Source organism: Bacillus rossius, chromosome 7, assembly GCF_032445375.1.
Source record: "Bacillus rossius redtenbacheri isolate Brsri chromosome 7, Brsri_v3, whole genome shotgun sequence".
NCBI classification, from domain to species: Eukaryota; Metazoa; Arthropoda; class Insecta; order Phasmatodea; family Bacillidae; genus Bacillus; species Bacillus rossius.
In genome coordinates this window covers 2,704,677-2,726,530 of record NC_086335.1, presented here as the reverse complement: position 1 = coordinate 2,726,530, position 21,854 = coordinate 2,704,677, and the positions used below count along the sequence as shown (strand labels likewise).

The following is a 21,854-nucleotide window of genomic DNA, read 5'->3' as shown; positions in this document are numbered from 1 at the left end:
GCTAAGTGGTTTTTAATGGATTTTCTCGTTTTCAACACAATCCACAATAATAAGCCCTCATTTGTGTTAAACTATAAGTAAAACTTGCCGTCGTCCGGGGTCTCGGGCTCGAGTCCCGGTGTGGCTCCTAGTGGGAAAAGGCGGTTCTTGATCTGTGTTGTCCGGGTGGGCGCCAGACTAGCTCGTTTCTAGTCGTGAATTTGGGGTCGTGGATGTATGTGCCCCTGCGTGGCCCACTAGGGCCGGCGGCGGTGTTGCGTGAGATGATTTTAAATAAGAGACGTGGAGTTGAGGTGGTGGTGTCGTACCTTTTATTCAGAGGAGCGAGTCGTACACGATACAACACTCTACAGAGGTCCCCAGGGGGTTTTTACTTGTTATTCCGTGGCGCCTTATTGTTTGTGTTCCGCGTTACGTGGCCTCGGATGCTGTTATGTCTCAGACGTCTCACTGGGTACGTAGGTAACGTAATTTCGTAACACAAAGGCGGGACACAAAATACACTGAATTAAGGGGGCGCGTACAGGTTACGTGGCACTCGTTACTCGGGTAACGTAAGTTAGCAATACAAAATACGGGATACAAAAATACACTGAATTAAGGTGGTGCGCACAAGTTACGTGGCACTCGTTATTCGGGTAACGTACGTTAGCAATACAAAACACGGGATACAAAAATACACTGGATTAAGGGGGCGCGCACAAGTTACGTGGCACTCGTTACTCGGGTAACGTAAGTTAGCAGTACAAAATACGGGATACAAAAATACACTGAATTAAGGGGCGGGCGATTGGAGACGGCCAATCCCGTATGCAAATGTCTCGGCGCGGGTGTTGTGCCCACTGTGGTGAAACACGCACCGCAATTAAGTTTGTCCAAGTTCCCTTGCGGGTTTGTGGTCAGCGCCGTGCGCGTGACCTTAAACAAAGTTCTGTACGTTGCGGGAGACGGCCCGTGCCGTATGCTGAAGAGCAGCCCCGTTGACCAAGTGTGGTGCGGGGTGTCCTTAAGTTGATGCGGCCGGATTAGGTCCGGGACCGAAAAAAGGGACCGGGTACTCACGGAGAGGTTAAGTAATAAAAGGGGTTTGGTTAATTAGTGGCTATAGTTACCGGACGTTACTTTCAATGTAGACAAAGGATGTTGCCTCTCCGTGGGACGTAGGTCCGCCCCGGTCCATGAGCTGCGCTGAACTGCCGAACTGGCATGGCGTCTGAGGGAGGCTCGGCCTCTCTCGCGCCAGGCGTGACCTCATTACGCTAGACTCCAAACGGGTGTGTCTGGAAGAGATTTTATTGTCGCTAAAATCCTAATTTAATGTTTTAGGAGGAATGGGTACGGTTCTTCTCTTGTCTACTCAGGTTTCCGCGGCTTTGTCTTTGATTGCTGTTCGGGTCGCCTGACTCGGGTGGGCCATGGCCAGGGGTGTGTTCCGTTAGCGGGAGCGTATACTGGCGGGTGCAGGTCGGGCTCTGGGGTGGTCGTCGGCCAGACGACGTCAAACGCCCCCGCCCCCCTGTGAAGCCCGACCTTGCGCCGCTTATGGTCCCGCTAACATGGGGCCACCCCTAGCTCCGGCCGCTCCATCCCGGCGTGGTTCGCGGCTCAGCAGCTGGTTGGCTCCGCGTACTGGACCTGGTGATCAAGGCCGACTGGGCCAACGTGCGCGCCGCCCCGGTTGCCGTCGTGGCAGGCGTGCCGGGGGCGGCGTCGTGGCGTCTGGGTGGGGTCAGCGGCTGATAGGGTCAGCGCACTGGACCTGGTGAACGTGGCCGACTGGGCCAACGTGCGCGCCGCCCCGGTTGCCGTCGTGGCAGGCGTGCCGGGGGCGGCGTCGTGGCGCCTGGGCGGGTTCAGCGGCTGATAGGGTCAGCGCACTGGACCTGGTGATTGTGGCCGACTGGGCCAGCGTGCGCGCCGCCCCGGTTGCCGTCGTGGCAGGTGTGCCGGGGGCGGCGTCGTGGCGTCTGGGTGGGGTCAGCGGCTGATAGGGTCAGCGCACTGGACCTGGTGAACGTGGCCGACTGGGCCAACGTGCGCGCCGCCCCGGTTGCCGTCGTGGCAGACGTGCCGGGGGCGGCGTCGTGGCGCCTGGGCGGGGTCAGCGGCTGATAGGGTCAGCGCACTGGACCTGGTGAACGTGGCCGACTGGGCCAACGTGCGCGCCGCCCCGGTTGCCGTCGTGGCAGGCGTGCCGGGGGCGGCGTCGTGGCGCCTGGGCGGGGTCAGCGGCTGATAGGGTCAGCGCACTGGACCTGGTGATCGTGGCCGACTAGGCCAGCGTGCGCGCCGCCCCGGTTGCCGTCGTGGCAGGCGTGCCGGGGGCGGCATCGTGGCGCCGGTGTGGGGTCAGCGGCTGATAGGGTCAGCGCGCTGGACCTGGTGATTGTGGCCGACTGGGCCAGCATGCGCGCCGCCCCGGTTGCCGTCGTGGCAGGTGTGCCGGGGGCGGCCTCGTGGCGTCTGGGTGGGGTCAGCGGCTGATAGGGTCAGCGCACTGGACCTGGTGAACGTGGCCGACTGGGCCAACGTGCGCGCCGCCCCGGTTGCCGTCGTGGCAGGCGTGCCGGGGGCGGCGTCGTGGTGCCTGGGCGGGGTCAGCGGCTGATAGGGTCAGCGCACTGGACCTGGTGATCAAGGCCGACTGGACCAACGTGCGCGCCGCCCCGGTTGCCGTCGTGGCAGGCGTGCCGGGGGCGGCGTCGTGGCGTCTGGGTGGGGTCAGCGGCTGATAGGGTCAGCGCACTGGACCTGGTGTACGTGGCCGACTGGGCCAACGTGCGCGCCGCCCCGGTTGCCGTCGTGGCAGACGTGCCGGGGGCGGCGTCGTGGCGCCTGGGTGGGGTCAGCGGCTGATAGGGTCAGCGCACTGGACCTGGTGATCGTGGCCGACTGGGCCAGCGTGCGCGCCGCCTCGGTTGCCGTCGTGGCAGGCATGCCGGGGGCGGCGTCGTGGTGCCGGTGTGTGGTCAGCGGCTGGTAGGGCCAGCGCACTGGACCTGGTGATCGTGGCCGACTGGGCCAGCGTGCGCGCCGCCCCGGTTGCCGTCGTGGCAGGCGTGCCGGGGGCGGCGTCGTGGCGCCTCCTAGCTCCGGCAACAGCTCCACCCGGGTGGTGCTCGCGGTGGCCGCAGTTGGTAGGGCCCGAGCACCTGCCCCGGGTCGTCCCACGCCGAACATCCGGGGGTTGACTCGTCGAGGTAGCCTTGTGGCTGACAGGCCCTGCGCCCTGTTCCCAGGTCGAAGTCGGCCAGGCGAACTGGAGGTCTGTGGGCCCGTCGGGGTCGTTCTGCGGGCTCGCTGGCGGGTTCACTTGTCCCCAGTCGATGTCCCGGTCCGCGGAGGTCCTCCTTCGGCGGCGGTTGACAGTTCGTGGACTGGTACGGAGTCCGTTCCCGTTCGGGTATGGCGGCTGATGCTGAGGCGGCGATCTCCGGGTCGGTCTCTCCGGGTTGCGTGACGATCGGCGTTGGCCCATCGTCGTTGCCCGCATCGGATTGACCTATGCTGTGCGACAGCTCGGCGATCTCCACGGCCTCTGCTTCATCGCCCCGTGGGTAGCATTGCGGTGGGGGGCTCTCGTACACCCCGCTTCCCTCCCAGGGTACCACTGCCGTCTCCGGTGCGTTCTCGTAGACCTCTTCTGGTTCGTCTGGCACGTCGTGGGCGGGGTCGCCCCCGGTGTCCCCCGTGGCCATGCTAAGGGCATAATCGTCGAGGTACGTGGGCGGGCGCCGCCACCGCCGTGGTCGTGGCCTCGCCTCGTCGTCTGACGCGGCCTCTGCGGGTGATGTCCCAGCGTGTATGCAAGTTCGTCGCGGGGCCTGTTGGACGTGGTGTTCGTGAACACTAGGGTGCGGTATGGGCGCGGTTCGGGTCGGCTCCTAGCGGGGGTCGCTTCTGGCGAGTTGTCCTCTTCCTGGACGGCGTCGCTCTCCGGCGTACGGCGTCCGTTGTCGTCCGGAGTGGGGGGTCCTGCGTCCCCGTCTGGGTTCCTCTCCGCAGGCAGGGCGGTGAGCCGGATGTCGTCCCTGTGCACCTTTTTCAGGCGCCGTCCCTCCGTGCGGACTAAGTACGTCATCCTGCCTAGTCGTCGTCGTACTGTGTATGGCCCGCCCCAGCGCGGGGCCAGGCCCGCGCAATAGTTGCGGGGTGCGGCTGAAAGTGGGTGTAGTCGTGCGAACACCTGATCGCCGACCTGCACGGCGGGTGGAGGATGATCTGTGATTGGGGTGATCCGGTTGGCGTACCTCTCCTGCCTACGTCTTGCCTCGTCGTGCAGAGTCACCCGTCGTTGGTCGCGTTCCTCCGTCGTCTCGTCGGGGTGTGGAGTGCCGTGTGTGGCCCATTCTCCCGGTAAGGGCAGGTTGTGGCCCTGTATCATTTCGGCCGGTGTGCGGCCGGTTGCGGCGTTGGTGCGGCGTCGTACACAGAAGAGGGCGTCAGCCACGTGCAGGTCCCACTGCGTGTGGTCTGCCCCCAGCCGGATCCGGAGCTGTGCCTTCAGTTCCTGGTTCCGGCGCTCTGTCGGGTTCGCTCTCGGGTGGTAGGCGGGCGTCGTGTGGTGCTCGATCTGGTGTTCGTCGCACCAGCCCTTCCAATGTCGCCCCAGGAACTGACTGGCGTTGTCCGTCAACACCGACTGGGGGTATCCCCAACGGGACAGGAATTCCCTGGTCAGCAGGCTGATGATGGTAGGTGTGCGCACGTTCCCGCATGGATACGCCTCCGTCCACCGCGTGAAGAGGTCCGTCACGACGAGGAGGAAGCGTTTGCCGCGCGGCGTGCGGGGGTAGGGGCCCATTACGTCTAAGGCTATCGTTTGGAAGGCGGTGGTGGGTTCCCTGGGTCGCTGTTGCTCCTCACCGTCACGCCGCCTCGCTTTCCTCGCCTGACAGACCTCGCATTCGCGCACGTACGTACGTACGTCGTACGTGACGCGGGGCCAGTGGTAGTGCCGGGTGACTTCTCGTCGTGTCTGATCGGTCCCCGGGTGTCCAGCGAGGTCGTGGTCGTGGAAGAACCGAAGGACCGCTTCTCGGGCTTCCGTCGGGACGTAGGTCCTCCAGTCTTCCTGGTGTCCGGGTGTGTGAGTCTGAATCAGGCCGTCTTGCACGCGCCACGCCTCGTGTCCGGCGGTCGCTTGCTGGCGGCGTCTTGCCGCGTCTATTGACGTTTCCTGTGCTCGACGTACCCGGTCCTGGACGTCGGCCACGGTGTTGGGTGGGTCTTCGTCCCCGTCCGCGTCGGCCGTTCTTCGCGCGCATGCCGAGTCGTGCGATGCGTGTCCGTGTGGTGTGTCCGGGGGTAGAATCTCCTCCCAGTCGTCCTCGTCCGTCAGCTCTGTTCGGTCGTCGGGTTCCCGCGACAGTAAGTCGGGGAGCTGGTTCTCCGTGCCGGGAACGTGCTCGATGTCGAAGTCGAACGACTGGAGGAATAGCGCCCATCGTATGAGTTTGCCTTTCCGCCCCTGCATCGTACGCAGCCAGGTGAGGCAGCTGTTGTCCGTCCTCAGTGTGAAGCACTTCCCCTCCAGGTGGGGCCGGTACTTTTTCATGGCCCAGACTACGGCTAGGCACTCTTGCTCGTTGCTGTGATACCGGCGTTCGGCCGGTCCGAGCTTCGCGCTAGCGTAGTCGATGACCTCGCGGACCCCGTTCGGGTCCGTGTGAAAAAGCACCGCGCCCACACCGAGTGCGCTGGCGTCGGTCTGAAGGTAGAGGCGGCGTCCGGGGTCTACTCGTGTGAGGGTGTGACAGCGAGTGAAGGCGGCTTTTATTTCTTCGAAGGCGCGTTGCGCGGGTTCGCCCCAATGGTACCGTGCCCGTGGTGACAGGAGGTCGGTCAGTGGTGCGATGGTACGGGAGAAGTCGGGGATGTACCCCCTGAGCCAGTTCACCAGGCCGATAAACCGTTGGAGTTGCTTCCTCGTCCGCGGTGGTGCCGCTTCAGCGATCTTGCGCAAGTGAACGGGTTGGGGTCGGTTGCCAGCCGCGCTTACTAGGTGGCCCAGGAATTCGACCTCCTGGGTCCCGATATGACACTTGTGGTGTGCGGCCGTGAGATGGTGTGTGGCCAAGCGTTCTAGGACCAGCGCCAGGTGTCTGGCGTGGTCCTCCCACGTCTCGGAGAAGACGATCACGTCGTCGAGGTACGCGATCGCAAACCGGCCCAGGTACCCCTCCAACACTCGGGTCATCTTTCCCTGGAACGTGGCCGGTGCGCACTTAAGCCCAAAAGGCATGGCGCGAAATTGAAACTTCCACCCGTCTGGTATCGTGCCCGTATGGGCACTTGCCAGTACCCAGCCTTCAGGTCGAGCGTACTGAAGACTTTCGCGCGGCCGAGTCCGGCTACGGCGGCGTCGACGCTGATTTGAGGTGGGGGTGAGCTAATCGTGATCGCGTTTAGCGGCCGAAAATCGACGCAGAAGCGTAGCGAACCGTCTTTCTTTGGGGCTAATACGACGCAAGCATTGTAATGACTGTTGGACGGCTCGACTACCCCGTCGCGAAGCATGTCCGCCACTTGCTCCCGGATGGCCCTCTGCTCCCGGAACCCGTAGCCTCTCGGGGCCTCGTGTACTGGGTTGTCGTGGGTGGTCGGGATGTGGTGTTCGGTGATGGTGGTGCGTTTCAGTGGGTCGGCTACCGCGAAGATGTCCTGCCTTTCTGCCAACACGCGTTCCACTGCTGCTCGGTACTCGTGGGGGACGTTGTGGCGGAACTGGTCTAAGGTTACTTTCTCCCCCTGACTCTCGGGGGTAGTGCCTATGGCGTACACCGTGAGCCGCTCGCGGGTGCCAATGTAAACTCGTCTGGGTTTCATTTCGATCACCGCATCTTGTCTCGCTAACCATGGTTGGCCTAGTACTATCCCTTCGTGTAAGTCCTCTACCACTAGGGCGGTTACCGTGGTGACGTCGTCCCGAATGCGTACCTCGAGTTCGGCTTGCCCCACTGTCCTTCCCGGTTGCGTGCTGGTTGCTAACCGTAACTCGGCTTGGTGGGGCTGCAGCGCGCCGGGGGGTACCAGGTGGGGGGCCACGAACACGTGGCTCGCGCCCGTGTCTACCAGGGCCGCCGTGGGTTGCCCGTTGACTTCCACTGGGATACGGAGTAGGCCGTCGCGAGGGCGGACTAGCTGGTTTATCTGCGGTGTGGCTGCTTCCGCGGCGGGTGTGGGTTGGCTCGGGTTACTCGGAGGCGCGGGTTTTACCGCCGTGCCCCCGGGTGGGCGTTTCCCGACGTGTTGGTGAAGGGTGGTGTTTGCCGGCGTGGGCAGTCGACATGCCAGTGGCGGGTACCTGCGGGGCAGCCCAACTGGCATCGCGGTAGTGGGGGTTCCTGCTGTGTCGATGACCCATCGGGCCTACCAGGTGGTGGTGCGTCCTCGATGGCTCGTCGTGGGCGGTCGGGTGGGTAGCCCCCTGCTTCCCGGTTCTAGACGCTGGCTATTCTCTGACCCATTGGGCGTCTGGCCAGGTCCCGGTCGGTGTTCGGGGGGTCGTAGTGTCGCAGTCCCCGGATGTTCCGTTCCGTGTCTATGGCTTGTCGGACGTAATCCTCGACTTCCTCTGCGCGGTAACACCGCATGAACGGTTGCAGTTCATTGTGTAGGAGGGTGGTAATGGTTGCGAGCGCGGTGGCTGGCGCGGCGCCGGGTGCTACTCGATTGAACAGTTGCATTTTCTTGGCCAGAAACTGCTCGACGGGTTCGCCGTCGCGTTGACGTTCGCCATAGAACTGTGTCGTGCATTGGACCAGTGCGTGTTCCGTGTCAAATCGGCGGTTGAATGACGTGGCAAACTCCTCCCAGGGCATGCCGAAGCATCCCCAGATGTTCCACCATTGGCGGGCGGTCCCCTTCAGCTGTTCGCTCGCTCGCCCCGACCATTCATCGGTCGGTATTCCGGACCGTGCCAGTCTAACCTCGCAGTGTGTTAGGAAGTCTCTGGGTACTTCGTGCCCTATTCCGCTGAACTCGGGTAGTGCTAACTTCCCTGTGTAGCACGGGTTGCGTGTATGCATCCCCGTGTTTGGTCCGGTGATTGCGCTTGGTGGTGGGATGTATTGGGGTGCCAGATTGGTCCGGGCACTCGTGAGGCCCATAGTCGGTAGTATGCCTCCCAGTGTGACGTTAGCTTGCGCCTCCGTCTTAAGCGGTGCCCATGACCACGGTAATTGGGTGTGCGGCTCGCCGAGTAACGTCTCGCTCCAGGGCTTGCCCCAGGTCTGTTCGGTGACGTTGTCCCGGGTGTTCGCGCATTGGCATGTCCTGTACCACGGCAGTGATCCCGTCAATAGGTCTATTTCCCTTGGTAATAGGCAACGCGTGCACACGAGGTCTGTAGGTGGTGCCTGCATGTTGAGCTGTATGTTGTACGTTCAAGTTCGCCGTCTGTGACGGGCTGTTCGTAGTCTGGGCGCGTGTTGTAGCGCGCGGGTTTGAGATCGGCAGCGGGCAGGTGCCCGGACAGCCGCACAAAGAGGAGGCGAAAATGGTCCGCGCGGAGTGGGGGTATCGGGATGGTTGCCCGAAGCGGAGAGCGTGAAGCGGGTTGACGAGGTGGGGGTAGGTGCCCGGACAGCCGCACAAAGAGGAGGCGAAAACGGTCCGCGCGGAGTGGGGGTGGTGACGTCGCTCCGTTGCTCGCCTCGCCGTGATGACGTGCGGGGGTGGGGGTGGTTGGAGTGTCCTTTGTCCGCTCGCCTCGTCGCGCCGGTCTGTCTGGCCTTCGACCCTTCCTGTGTCCAAAATGGCCGTTTCGTGTCTCCGCTGTCGCCTGTTGGTGAATTTATTTCGAAAATGTCCAGAAGTGAAAAAAAAAAATTTTCACGTTATTTTCTGCCCCACGCAGCGGGCGCCAAATGCCGTCGTCCGGGGTCTCGGGCTCGAGTCCCGGTGTGGCTCCTAGTGGGAAAAGGCGGTTCTTGATCTGTGTTGTCCGGGTGGGCGCCAGACTAGCTCGTTTCTAGTCGTGAATTTGGGGTCGTGGATGTATGTGCCCCTGCGTGGCCCACTAGGGCCGGCGGCGGTGTTGCGTGAGATGATTTTAAATAAGAGACGTGGAGTTGAGGTTGTTGTGTCGTACCTTTTATTCAGAGGAGCGAGTCGTACACGATACAACACTCTACAGAGGTCCCCGGGGGGTTTTTACTTGTTATTCCGTGGCGCCTTATTGTTTGTGTTCCGCGTTACGTGGCCTCGGATGCTGTTATGTCTCAGACGTCTCACTGGGTACGTAGGTAACGTAATTTCGTAACACAAAGGCGGGACACAAAATACACTGAATTAAGGGGGCGCGTACAGGTTACGTGGCACTCGTTACTCGGGTAACGTAAGTTAGCAATACAAAATACGGGATACAAAAATACACTGAATTAAGGTGGTGCGCACAAGTTACGTGGCACTCGTTATTCGGGTAACGTACGTTAGCAATACAAAACACGGGATACAAAAATACACTGGATTAAGGGGGCGCGCACAAGTTACGTGGCACTCGTTACTCGGGTAACGTAAGTTAGCAGTACAAAATACGGGATACAAAAATACACTGAATTAAGGGGCGGGCGATTGGAGACGGCCAATCCCGTATGCAAATGTCTCGGCGCGGGTGTTGTGCCCACTGTGGTGAAACACGCACCGCAATTAAGTTTGTCCAAGTTCCCTTGCGGGTTTGTGGTCAGCGCCGTGCGCGTGACCTTAAACAAAGTTCTGTACGTTGCGGGAGACGGCCCGTGCCGTATGCTGAAGAGCAGCCCCGTTGACCAAGTGTGGTGCGGGGTGTCCTTAAGTTGATGCGGCCGGATTAGGTCCGGGACCGAAAAAAGGGACCGGGTACTCACGGAGAGGTTAAGTAATAAAAGGGGTTTGGTTAATTAGTGGCTATAGTTACCGGACGTTACTTTCAATGTAGACAAAGGATGTTGCCTCTCCGTGGGACGTAGGTCCGCCCCGGTCCATGAGCTGCGCTGAACTGCCGAACTGGCATGGCGTCTGAGGGAGGCTCGGCCTCTCTCGCGCCAGGCGTGACCTCATTACGCTAGACTCCAAACGGGTGTGTCTGGAAGAGATTTTATTGTCGCTAAAATCCTAATTTAATGTTTTAGGAGGAATGGGTACGGTTCTTCTCTTGTCTACTCAGGTTTCCGCGGCTTTGTCTTTGATTGCTGTTCGGGTCGCCTGACTCGGGTGGGCCATGGCCAGGGGTGTGTTCCGTTAGCGGGAGCGTATACTGGCGGGTGCAGGTCGGGCTCTGGGGTGGTCGTCGGCCAGACGACGTCAAACTAAAAATGTTGATTAACATTACAGTCACCCTAACAAAAATTAAACAGTTATCTCATTTTGTATTGTAAGTTTGGAACTATTCAAATCACTTCATTTATATATATATATATATATATATATATATATATATATATATATATATATGTGTGTGTGTGTGTGTGTGTGTGTGTGTGTTTTCTGTAAATCAACTGTGCTTTTTGTTCATCAATATTTTTCGCATGAATTTATTTAAACCCAAATAATATTTAAAATCAAAATGCAATTAAGGTAATAAGAAAGGGATTTTGAATGAGCTTCAAATAGTCATTGGCTTCATTAGAATTTAAATATTAAATAATGTACTTACAGCACACATTGATATACTTTTCAGTTGGTTGGAGCAAACTCAGGGTAGTTGGATATTAAATTATTATCTTTATACACTTGTGGTTGGGCTTTCACCCGTTGGCAAGGAGCTCCCCTCTAGCTCACTCTACCAATTTCTGAAGTCCGTCCCTCCTCTCCCATTCAGTACCCTTCCCTCAAGCCCATTCCACTCTCGCCCTGTCCTCACCAGAAACACCTGCTTTCCTGATTCAGTTCGTCTCCACTCCCTCTGGGTCTTCCACTGGTGATCCCTGCTCCCTCTGTACACCCCTCGGGTCAGCCTATCTCCCGGATTTCCCCAGCCCCTCTACCCAATTACTATTTTATATGACCTCACTCGTTAAATATATTTTTCCTACTTTATATTAAACTGAGGATCTTGTGTACTTAGTCACGTGCATTTAGATTTTCCTAGTTGTGAAATTAAATTGTATAGGTCTATAAATATATCGATGGTGTTAAGGTAAAATGCTGTAACCCACATTTGACAAACTTTTCAGGAGAACAAAAAAACAGTTATCTTTGAATTAAAGGAACTTTAGTGGATCTTTTGGGTTGGAGATTAAACATTTTATTATGTTGACTCAATTGGTGCATGTTTTGCATATAAAAAATGTGTAAAAGGTTTTTGAATTAATTAAAAAACAAAAAAATAGAGGGTTACTGCATTTCACCTCTAGGTGAGATGAGGGTTAACACAGACATCATGATACAAACCTCATTTTTTAATGTAACATAAAGACAATTAAAGAATACTCCCATGTATTTGTTGTGATAATATAACAAAGAAGTTTTATAAAACAAATGTCATTGCAGTAGTATAAACTTCAGAACAATTATCACTATTTAAACGACCAATGTGTCCACTGTCCGGTTATAGTTGCGTCATTTAACCACTAGTGTTCACATCGTCTTCTTCATCAGTCTCATTTAGACAGTCTGGAACATCATTTCTCTTGGGAAGTGATTTGTACTCGTGATGGTACCTACTTGGTATTACCCCTTTTGAACACAAATTATTAAGGTCCTTATACTTGGCCATAGAAATAGGCACTCGAGCAGGGTACATTAATTTAGGCATTGACGAGTCATTTACTCGACCTCTTTTTTCGTGCATTGTCAGATGCACTGGCTTCTGTTCATCAAAGGATGTATAGACATCAACAATGTTGTTCCCTTTGTACAATCTCACCTTAGTAACTTCTCTAATCATTATTCGACTTCCCTCCAAACTTTTGGTTTTAGAGTCTGGTAATACTGCTTCTTGATATTCCTTCCAATTTCTAAATTCTCTGTGAGAAAGTACTACAACATTGTACGGCCGAGGTGTAATTCTACTGTTTGTTATTACTGTAGGCCATTCCGATGGGGCCCAAATAGTTTTCTTTCTGTTGCAAGTTTCAATACATGCATGTACAGAGTCCACTGGCATGTATGTATGTCCTGGAATAAGATAGCAGATGCTTAAAGACACAATACTTGTAGATGTTTTCAAAAATTTGAATAAAATAGCCCATATTTGCCTGTTTTTGTTTTGGCCAGGACAGCTGTCACAATACAGGGACACTTCTTTAACAATTCCTCTGTCATCTACAGTAGACAAGTACTGAAATATTACAGAACAAATTTCATTTGCTCCCCTCTTCCCGTCACTTTCTCCCCACAAGTAACAGTAGCCTTCTCTTGTACTGCTTTCGTAGAAGGTTAGATTATACACTGCATACTTCCTACTGTAATACAGAAGCATATTTTTTCCCCGTGTGGTGTGTTTAACACCTTCTGTAAATCGAATGACACACACACAAACGATTGGTCTTCTCGTGCACGTGTTTGATCAGATGCGAATGCTTTTTTTGCTAGATCTTTGTCACTCAAATGCCTAGCCATAACTGATTCACTTACTCCATTTTCTACATTCTTGTTCTTCTCACACATTACACATTTGTCTTTTTTTGGGCAGTGTATTCCTATGTTAAAATCTGTACGCCAAATGTCCTTGAAAACATGTTCTTTTACAGGAGTAATATTATGATCCTTAGCATAAGTACTGTATAATCTGTACACATTGGTCGTGTTCTTAAACTCCACAGGAAGATAAAGTCTGTTGGTGCTCTGCCGACAATAATGGGACGGCACAGCTGGAAGTGATTTTATAAATTGTTCTACTATCTCTCTTCTCTCCTGTGGTGTCTTGTTTGGTGGTGCTTTCTTGCCCCTTCCATCTAGTTTTGGTGTATGTATGTGAGTTTTATTATCAAAAGTATACTGAATCATTCTCTGGCTTATGTCTAGAGTACTCAAGATGAACTGTTGGCACACTTTGCTTCTTCCTTCTCCTTTGGCAGGGAATACGTGAGTGTTCTGGTACGTCTACTTTGCTCTTCTTTTGTGTAGACACGTTGTTTTCCATCTTCTTTTACGCAGGCGAGTATGAAACTTCTTTGAGCATAGCTGTCTAATGACCTGAACATGTTAAAAAGATGCTGCCGTTCACCTTCAAACTTTGCACTACATTTATTTTGGCATTTACCGTGTGCGCATGGGTCCATTTTTACACATTTTGAAGGCATTTCTTTTCTTGTTTTACTAATGTACGATTCTCCCTTTACCTTCTTAAGTTTTTGTACTACTGCATTTGGTGGATTTTTATGTTTGCGTGTCCCTCTGTTACCAACAACGTTTTCTAACTCAGTTTCTATTCCTTCTTTACTAAATTTGTTTGCATCCTGCATAATTTGTACACTGTGACTAGAAGTGGCACCTAGTAGGTTTGTAGAATCAATTTTATTGTTTATATCTTCTGTAATAACCAACATTTGTTGCTTATTTAGTTTAAGTGTTTGTATTGACCTACATTCAACTGTCTCGACAACTTCTTTTGAGCAACCACTTTCATTTTCAATTAAATGAATGCAGTTCTGTTGAGTTTCAAGATGAGTTTCCACATCTACTTTTTTGCACTGCAGTAGGCTATTGCTATGACTCTTAGTAACCTCAGTATTCGTTTTACCTTCAAAAATAGTTACATCTGGATTATAAGTCACATTTTCACTTTCACGCACACTATTTTCTACATTTCCAGGGTTTAGAACAATTTGATCACGCACTTCAATAACCTCTTCATTATTACGATGCATGATTATACGATTCGCATCAGTACTCGACGAATCTTCGTTTTGATGCACAAGCAAATTGTTATCATACTTACTTCCAGATATCTGTTTCGCTAATTCTAGAATCTTTAATGTTCTAACCGACATTCTCAATAACTAGACAAATTTTCAAACATCAATAAACAATAACAATCAACTGCTGTCCATAGATTAAAGCATAAGAAAACAATGCTCACAACTAAGAGGAAACAGTTGACTTTACTCACACTGTGAACACTATGGCTCCATGGAAGTAAAAGTAATTGTAATATGAAGTCTGATAACTTTACCTACAATACATAATGCCGTAACCATCGCAACAAATATTTGTGTAATATAACTCGTGGAAGTAAAATGATGTAACCCACAAGCATGAGGCTTACATCATTTTACCACACTGAAAATACACTTAGTGAGGGTTACCCCAAATTATAAAAGTGTATATCTACCATGTTATTCATTGTAGGGTTACGGCATTTTACCTACCTATAAAACCATAATAAATAAGTGTTTCCATCATAATATCTCATTTTCGCCCAATTTGAGGGTTACAGCGTTTTACCTTAACACCATCGATATCATCTTGGGACATCTGGCTTCCACAATGTGTTTTTTTACGTTCCTTAATACACAGTGTATGTTCTCTGTGTTGTGTGTCTATTGGAAGATTGAGCAACAATTTAGACTGAATTGTTATTAATGCCAACAAAGTTTCAAAGTGCTGTTAACTTTCTCTAGTAAGTGCAATTGCATTTCAATTTAAATTAACACACATGCAGTTCTGGTGAAAACCTTTTCAATTGGAATATTTTGATCTAATTGGTTATCTAAAAAAAATGTGTTAAATATAGTCAACAGATTGGAATCCTTGAGCAAAATGATAACCTGAATGAAAATTGAAACGAAAGAAATATTACTTATGGTAAGTAGTATTATAGCAAACTAGAAGGCTATTTGAAATTTTTTTAATTAATTAATAGGTGAATAAATGTTGATATTTAAAGTACCTATTACAATTATCAACAGCCCAAAACGTACTGAAAATATGAATGCCATTTTTTTTTTTTTTTAATTTTGGGGTTATTGGCATACAAAAGATATAACCTGAAGTTTTTTTTAATAATGATACAGAAACGAACACGAACCTTAACATAAACAAAAATATCAAATGCATGTTGTAATACCATTTTTATATCTGGTTTGATACCAACGAACTCATCCTACTCTACTACAGAGCCTAACGTGACTATCAAGCTGGAAGTCGGGATGGAATTGGTTAGGATATACTATTTATTTTCACGAACCTCGAAATTAATTTCACAAACATAATCAGCTTTCCTCAAGTCTCTATCACTCATTGGGATCTTTCTGTTCCATAATTCTCTTATTTTTTCGTCTGCAGGAGCCTTAAATACTTTTTAATGCTTGCGTCGTACTTTCTACAACATCCAGTTTTGCAACCGGGCACAAAACAACACTTAGGCATATTGAAAAACTAAATTAAAAACTACTTAGAGATGAAAGTTAAGCTATCCTAATTTTAAATTCAAAACGAACTGACAAGTTTTACACATATTGTTATTTCACTTTGAAAAATGCAAACGGCCCATTTAAATACATTGAAATAGATGAAAGTGACCACCTCATGGAACACTACTGCCACCTGGCGGAGAAACCAAATAGTGTGCCAAACTTATAACATTGATCTTCCCAACCTGTAGTAGAATTAACCTTAATTTGGTTTTTGTAGAACTTTCCACCATTTTTAATTATGACAATATTTTGCAATTTTTGCTATGGCCATCATCTTGAAAATCCATAATTTTTATGTCCGAAAATCTGGGGGAAAAAAATTAAAATTCATAAAAAAATTAATAATATTTTAATAAAAAGTTCCACTATCTTTAATTAAGACAACACCACTGCACATTTTGTTAGTCACCAACTTTGATTCTAGATATGTTGCATGTTTTGTTACACCCACCATCTTGGATGTGTATGACAACATTATTGCACATTTAGTTACAGCCGCCATCTTGGATTCTAGAATATTGACATTTTCGTTTAGGCGACTATATTGAAAATCAGTAAAAATTATCACATAATTTGAAAAAAAAAAATAAAGTTTATAAAAAATTTAACTAATCAAATTTTAATAAAATGTTGTTTTAAAGCACTTGCATCATGGAGCTCTAAGTCCTCAGTTAGAGCCTGGTAAAGGCCAAATAAAAATTTGCTACCGATCTTTCTTCCATGAAACCCACCGGCAGTCTGACCTCCCACCACTAATGCCAAAGTATATATCGCCAGCTAGTATGATGTCATGTCTGCCATTTTTTTCCGTCTGCTGGAGACAACTTGTTTTCGTCTGCTAGAGTGCACTGCTACCATGTTAGTTTAATATTTTCCCACTAGAGTGCAGTAATCATTTATTATTACTGTGTTGCCCACCATCTTGAAATTTGGATGCCATGTTGGAAATTCGTAGTTATTTACCCATAAATACAGGAAAAATTCCATAATTCATGTAAACAATCTGCAATTAATATACTGATTATTTCGATATATTCCTGCCCTGGGTTCGATACTTGATCGAAGTAAAAAAATTAAATTTTATGTAAAAAAAATTAATTTAAATAAATATGGTGTAAAGTCCAAAAATAAGCTTAAATTCCTCTAGAGCACAATCCTTTATCCGAAATGGTCGGGACCAGCAGCATTCCGAATTTCGGAATTTTTCGGATTTCGGAATTATAATACAGGAGGCCTAGTAAAGCCAAGTTAGGTTATGTCAGATGTATTAAGGATTTCAAGCAACATAGTACAAAAAACAACAAAGTACATAACGCAAATAAACACTGCAGCATAAATAAATACCCGAAACAATCGCCAAAATAATTTGTTTTTAACAACTGATACTGTAAAACATCTGGAGAATGTTTATATGCGTCGTCATCGCCGCCGATGTCGCCGTCAATTCGTACGTCTCGTGATCGGCCGGGAGCAGGATTTTCCTTCTCCTGAGATGAAGCAGCACGAATGATGGCATTTTTAAATGCCTCTTGAAGTGTCACTTGTTTTGGTTTAGTTTCCGCAATAATTCCACCTTCTGAATTATTGATAATGTTAAGTGTTTTCGTTATTTTTCGCTACCACCCATCTTCATATCGGAATGCCTTTTTGCCATTGCCGTCTTCAAATATGGTAACACGTTCGCGTAACAACACGGTTAACTACTAAACGCGATTAAACAACTCCTATCGTAGCCAAGCAGCAAGCTGTAACTGGCGCTAGTTTGCCGGACAAATGGTAAACACAGCGCCTCAGCGTTGCCAAATTGCATGCTGCCTTGCTGACGCAGTGCTGCCAAGTCACTCGCTCGCACTAGTCACGCGATCGCGACTTGAGTTTGCCACACAACTGCGAACAATATCGCGGACGTTGAAGTTTCGAAAATATTTTCGGATTTTAGAGCTGTTCGGATTTTGGAATTTCGGATAAAGGATGGTGCACCTACTACCAGCCTCTAGTAAGCCGATGATGGCATATTGACCACTAACTTAAAAATTTGCAATAATTAAACTAGAAATTCAAAAAATTGTTAAAAAATCACTCATTAATTAATTGATTGAATATATGGTTTCCTGTTCTTGCTTCATCCTTGGCCAATGCAAGAAAGGTAACTTAATGAAAAATACCACAAAAATGACAGGTTCGAGAAATAAAACACCACAAGTTCTTTTACAAACATAAATTTTATTACGTAAATTCTACACTACTACGAAAAAGCAAAAACAATTTATCTAAAAAGTAGATTACATAAACAATTTCTGTTCAAGATTTATTTGAAAATTTAATTTTGTGCAGTTTAAGACACTGTATAGCTGTTAGTCCCGATTTACGAGGTTGGTCAGCGAAATACTTAAAGAAAATCTTACAAACATAAATGTGCTGTTGTTTGGTAACCTGAGGTCTCACAAGTCAGGAGAAGTTTTTGATGTAACAGTAGTGTACAGCATTGCTTTCGTTTGTCACAAGCAACAAATTGAAATTATATTTTCTTTGTTGTTTAGTTGTCCGAATCGGACATACCTTATTATCCTCATTTAGCGCATACACATTAACGAAACTTCAGGGTTATTTTTCTCAAAAAGATTAATCTGATTTAATGGTGGTGGATAGTATAGATCATCAAAGTCGTAGTTATTCTCCAAAGTATAATACCTCTTATCAACACGATTTTGATGACTTCCTTCGAAAAATCTTGCCAAAATACTATATTTTAAAACAAACTGATCTTTCAATTTAGGCAATTGACAACTGCTCTTTTGTTGACTATCGACTCAGATAAAGCAATAATTGAAGATGCCTGATGTTTGAGGCATACCAGCACTTGTTTCTATTCCTATGCACATCATCTGGTGACCATCCAGACTGTTATAATGTTAAAAAATCCTTATCCCATTTGCCGCACTTATGCCTTCCGAGAGAATGTCAGAGACCTACTGCATATTATAAGATGCCTTTACAAGTTATCATGTCGTCCAAATTATTACACGTGTTGCACTGAAACAGTGATCCTGGATAACCTACGGCATGACGTAGGCCTACCCCTTGTCTTTCAGTGTGCTGTAAACAAAGTGTTACGGGAGAGGCAGGATATATTTGCAGTAGCTGAGGCGAACTACAACCGCCGAAGATCCTATCCCGACCACTACTGACTAACCCATCCACGAGCCCCCACAAGGTCATGGATTTCGCTAACAGCGTGTGATTCGTGAGCAGATGATGGATGTGCTGCAGGACGGGGATATCGAGCCCTCTAACAGCCTGTACAGTGCAAGCATCGTACTTGCTACCAAAAGTACGGGTCCCTGCCATTCTGCATGGACTTCCCGCTACTGAATGCCGTCACCACCAGCTCCCCACCTCCTCAGATTAGTGTCGAGGTCCGGGTGTTCAGTGTGCTGGATTTAAAATAAGGCTACTGGCAAGTGCCCATCTGGCAGAAAGACAGGGAGAAAACCGCATTCATTGTACCAGGCGGGAGGTGCTTTCAGTTCCGCGCTATGCCATTTGAAATAAAGTGCGCATCAGCCACATTCCAGGCTATAATGACTAGGGTACTAGAGGGCTATTTAGGACATTTCGCCATCGCCTACCTAAATGCCAACTGTTCTTTCAGACATACGCGAGTGTCCTAGGAGTAGGAGCTGTCCTGTTTCACACGGACATGCAACGGAACCGAGAAGTAATAGACTATGCGAGCGCCAAAATTTATACAGGCAGGAAAATGTTACTACGGTAACAACAAAGAGTGCCTAGCAGTAGTGTGGGCTGTTAAAAAGTACTGTCAGCATCTCTAGGGCAAAACAATTACCTTGCGCACGGACCCCCGGTGCCTGAGCTGGCTACACTCAATTCAAGGTCGCAAAGGGAATATAATATGCGGGGACCTGCTCTTACTGTCGTCCGACTTTGAAGTTGAACATGAACCGGGGACCGAGAATCAGCATATGAACCAGATGGGCCAGAGAACTGCGAGACTAGGAGGAGCGGGTTGCAGCGGTACATGTTTCACACACGGACCAGCATGTGCACTGTTTTACCACCGGCGAGGACGAGACGGACACACCCCTGAGCACGGCGGTGGACGAACGGCATCTGTGACAGCTCCAACCTCTGACACCAGGTCCTGCAACATCCGCTACATCTTTACGCTGAAGGTTCCGGGTAGTGGTTTGGGGCAGCATACCCACGGTGATCTGGAAACGTCCACTGTCTTCGCAATACAGGTTCCACCGCCCGGTCTGGAAACATCTGCTCTTCTTCACACCACTACTCTTCGTTGACACCCTCCGGCCGGCAGATCAAGTTGTTCGCCCACTCGTCCGTGCTGAATTCTCAAACTGCAACTGGAGTCTCTCTGACCACTCATTAACAACAAACAGAATGGCCTCTCCCACTAACTGCTCAGAGCATTTTCGTAGTTCGTCAAGTCCAATCAGTGCGTCACACTTCCGGTAATGTCCGCCACACCTTTCCCCTCACCTTCACTTCCTCGCCTCTCAATAACTACCAGCGGTAATACAACATTAACAATCCGTCTTCTCCTCACCATAACCAATCACTTAAAGATCTCACTTGCATACTACACGACAAAACTGTTCAAGTGCGGGAGTACAGTACTTTACCACTACATCTTCCAGATTCCATCCTGGCATGGATGCTTCCTCTAGGAGCGTGATACTTAAGGCGGGCACTAGGCGGATTCGGCGGTGATGGCAGGTCAATTCAGTGACAATCCCAAGAAGTCGTGGAGTGAAGTGCAGGTGTAGACTGGGATATATTGTGCTCTTATATACAAGAAAAGAACCGCCCAAGCATTCGATTCGTATTTACAGATCACCGTTCAGTGATCCAGTTCTCATCTGGCCATTTAGCTGATGGACTCGCCAAAGATTCTTGGTTACCTGAATTACAGTTCAATAAATTTGGATCCTGGAACTGGGTCCTGGCATGTGCCTTGGCGTGGATGGGAGTCACGTGGTTAGGAATACCTGGTTCACGGGTCATGGGTCACGCTTCAGTGAACCATGTCTCTTCCAGCAGATTCGACTCGGCTCTCGCCCTGACTGACTGGGTCACAGGTCACGGGTCTTCGTTCTCGGGACATGGATCACTTCCAGTTTTTTATACAGAAAATATTTTTTTATATAAATAAACAACAAAAATTACCATGTGTCATGACACCGGTAACATATTTTTATGGGAAACATCAAACAGTGGAAAATTCGGAAAAGGTCGTAATACTGATTGCATGTGTTGTTTCAGGTGCTCTGCATGCGACAGCCTGTTCCCATCGCTGATGGCACTGGAGCACCACAAAGAAGAGTTCGATCACTGGTCGGGTGACGAGAGCCTGGGGGATCACAGCGAGTCAGACCATGATGAATATAGTGATGGGATGGCGACCAGCGAGGAAATGGAACGGTTACTCTAGTCCAGCACTGCTCCCCACTATGGATCATGCATGTCTTGGCACTGGTTGGGTGACAAGCGCGTGTTCGACGTCAGTAAGTAAGGTCCTGGCAGTGTGATGGCAGAGTGACTAGCGACTACTGTAGTCTGTTTGTTTTTGCCACAAGTGTTGGCAGTTCGTCTCTATTTCCTAAGCCAAAATCTTCCAACACAAATTATAATACAGTAATGCTAACTATGTATTTTCTGTTACGACGTAAAATATGAAATTTTTTCATATTATATATATATTTTTTCAATAAATGCCTAAATAGTCTCTTAAATAATCATCACCCTGCTTAGTCTGCATGGCTGTGTGTTCAGACATAAGAATAACAGAACCTCAAAATCTTCATTACTACTTCATTATTTCACAAAACTTTTTTTCTCATTGGTTATTACACTAAGTAATGGACACATGTCCCAACCCAAGTGACAGTAGCACAGACTGTATAGCATTAAACTGCACACTAAGTAACATTTATAAAACTCTCATATTTAATTTTTCAATGTCAGTACTTTCAGTACTTTTACCTACTTTACACTGCATGTAAATATTTTTTAAAATTTTTTGTAAGTATGCATGTACCATGTCATGAATAAAAAAAGTTTTCTCATCATTTGTTTTAAAAGAGAACTAATGACATTGTAAAACTGAAAATACCTACTAATGGTACCTATACCTTTATACTGTAGCTGCATCTCTTAATTGTTCTGACATAACTCGCACAAAAAATTCCCTGCAGTTTAGGCTGCACGACTGTCGGTGTACACCAGTCCCGAACAATGTCCACACTGGTGCCACAATGCTTGGTTTTTGTCAGACACCCTCAGAACACACAGTACTTATCACAAACTACAGGTATAAGTGCAGTAACATTACATAAAGTTACTAGATTGTCAGTCTGTTGTCATCACATAAATTAGAGAGAGAAAATATGTCACCTTTTCATCTGAGCTGATGTCCTCAAATAGATGTTTGAACGTGACTTGCTTATTCCCTTGCCTTGTTTCATCTTTTTTCTC

The 21,854-nt window shown here is 49.2% G+C and overlaps 1 protein-coding gene across 1 annotated transcript in view; it reads left to right on the top strand.

Annotated features, from left to right (window-relative positions):
• The window catches only part of LOC134533644 (dnaJ homolog subfamily C member 21), a 398,541-nt gene extending 377,174 nt beyond the window's left edge, over nt 1–21,367 (top strand). Inside the window, exon 4 of the mRNA XM_063371171.1 lies at nt 20,643–21,367. Coding sequence (XP_063227241.1) covers nt 20,643–20,811 — 169 coding nt within the window. The 3' untranslated portion in view covers nt 20,812–21,367. The remainder of the gene's footprint in view (nt 1–20,642) is intronic.
• The last annotated feature ends 487 nt before the right edge of the window (nt 21,368–21,854 follow it).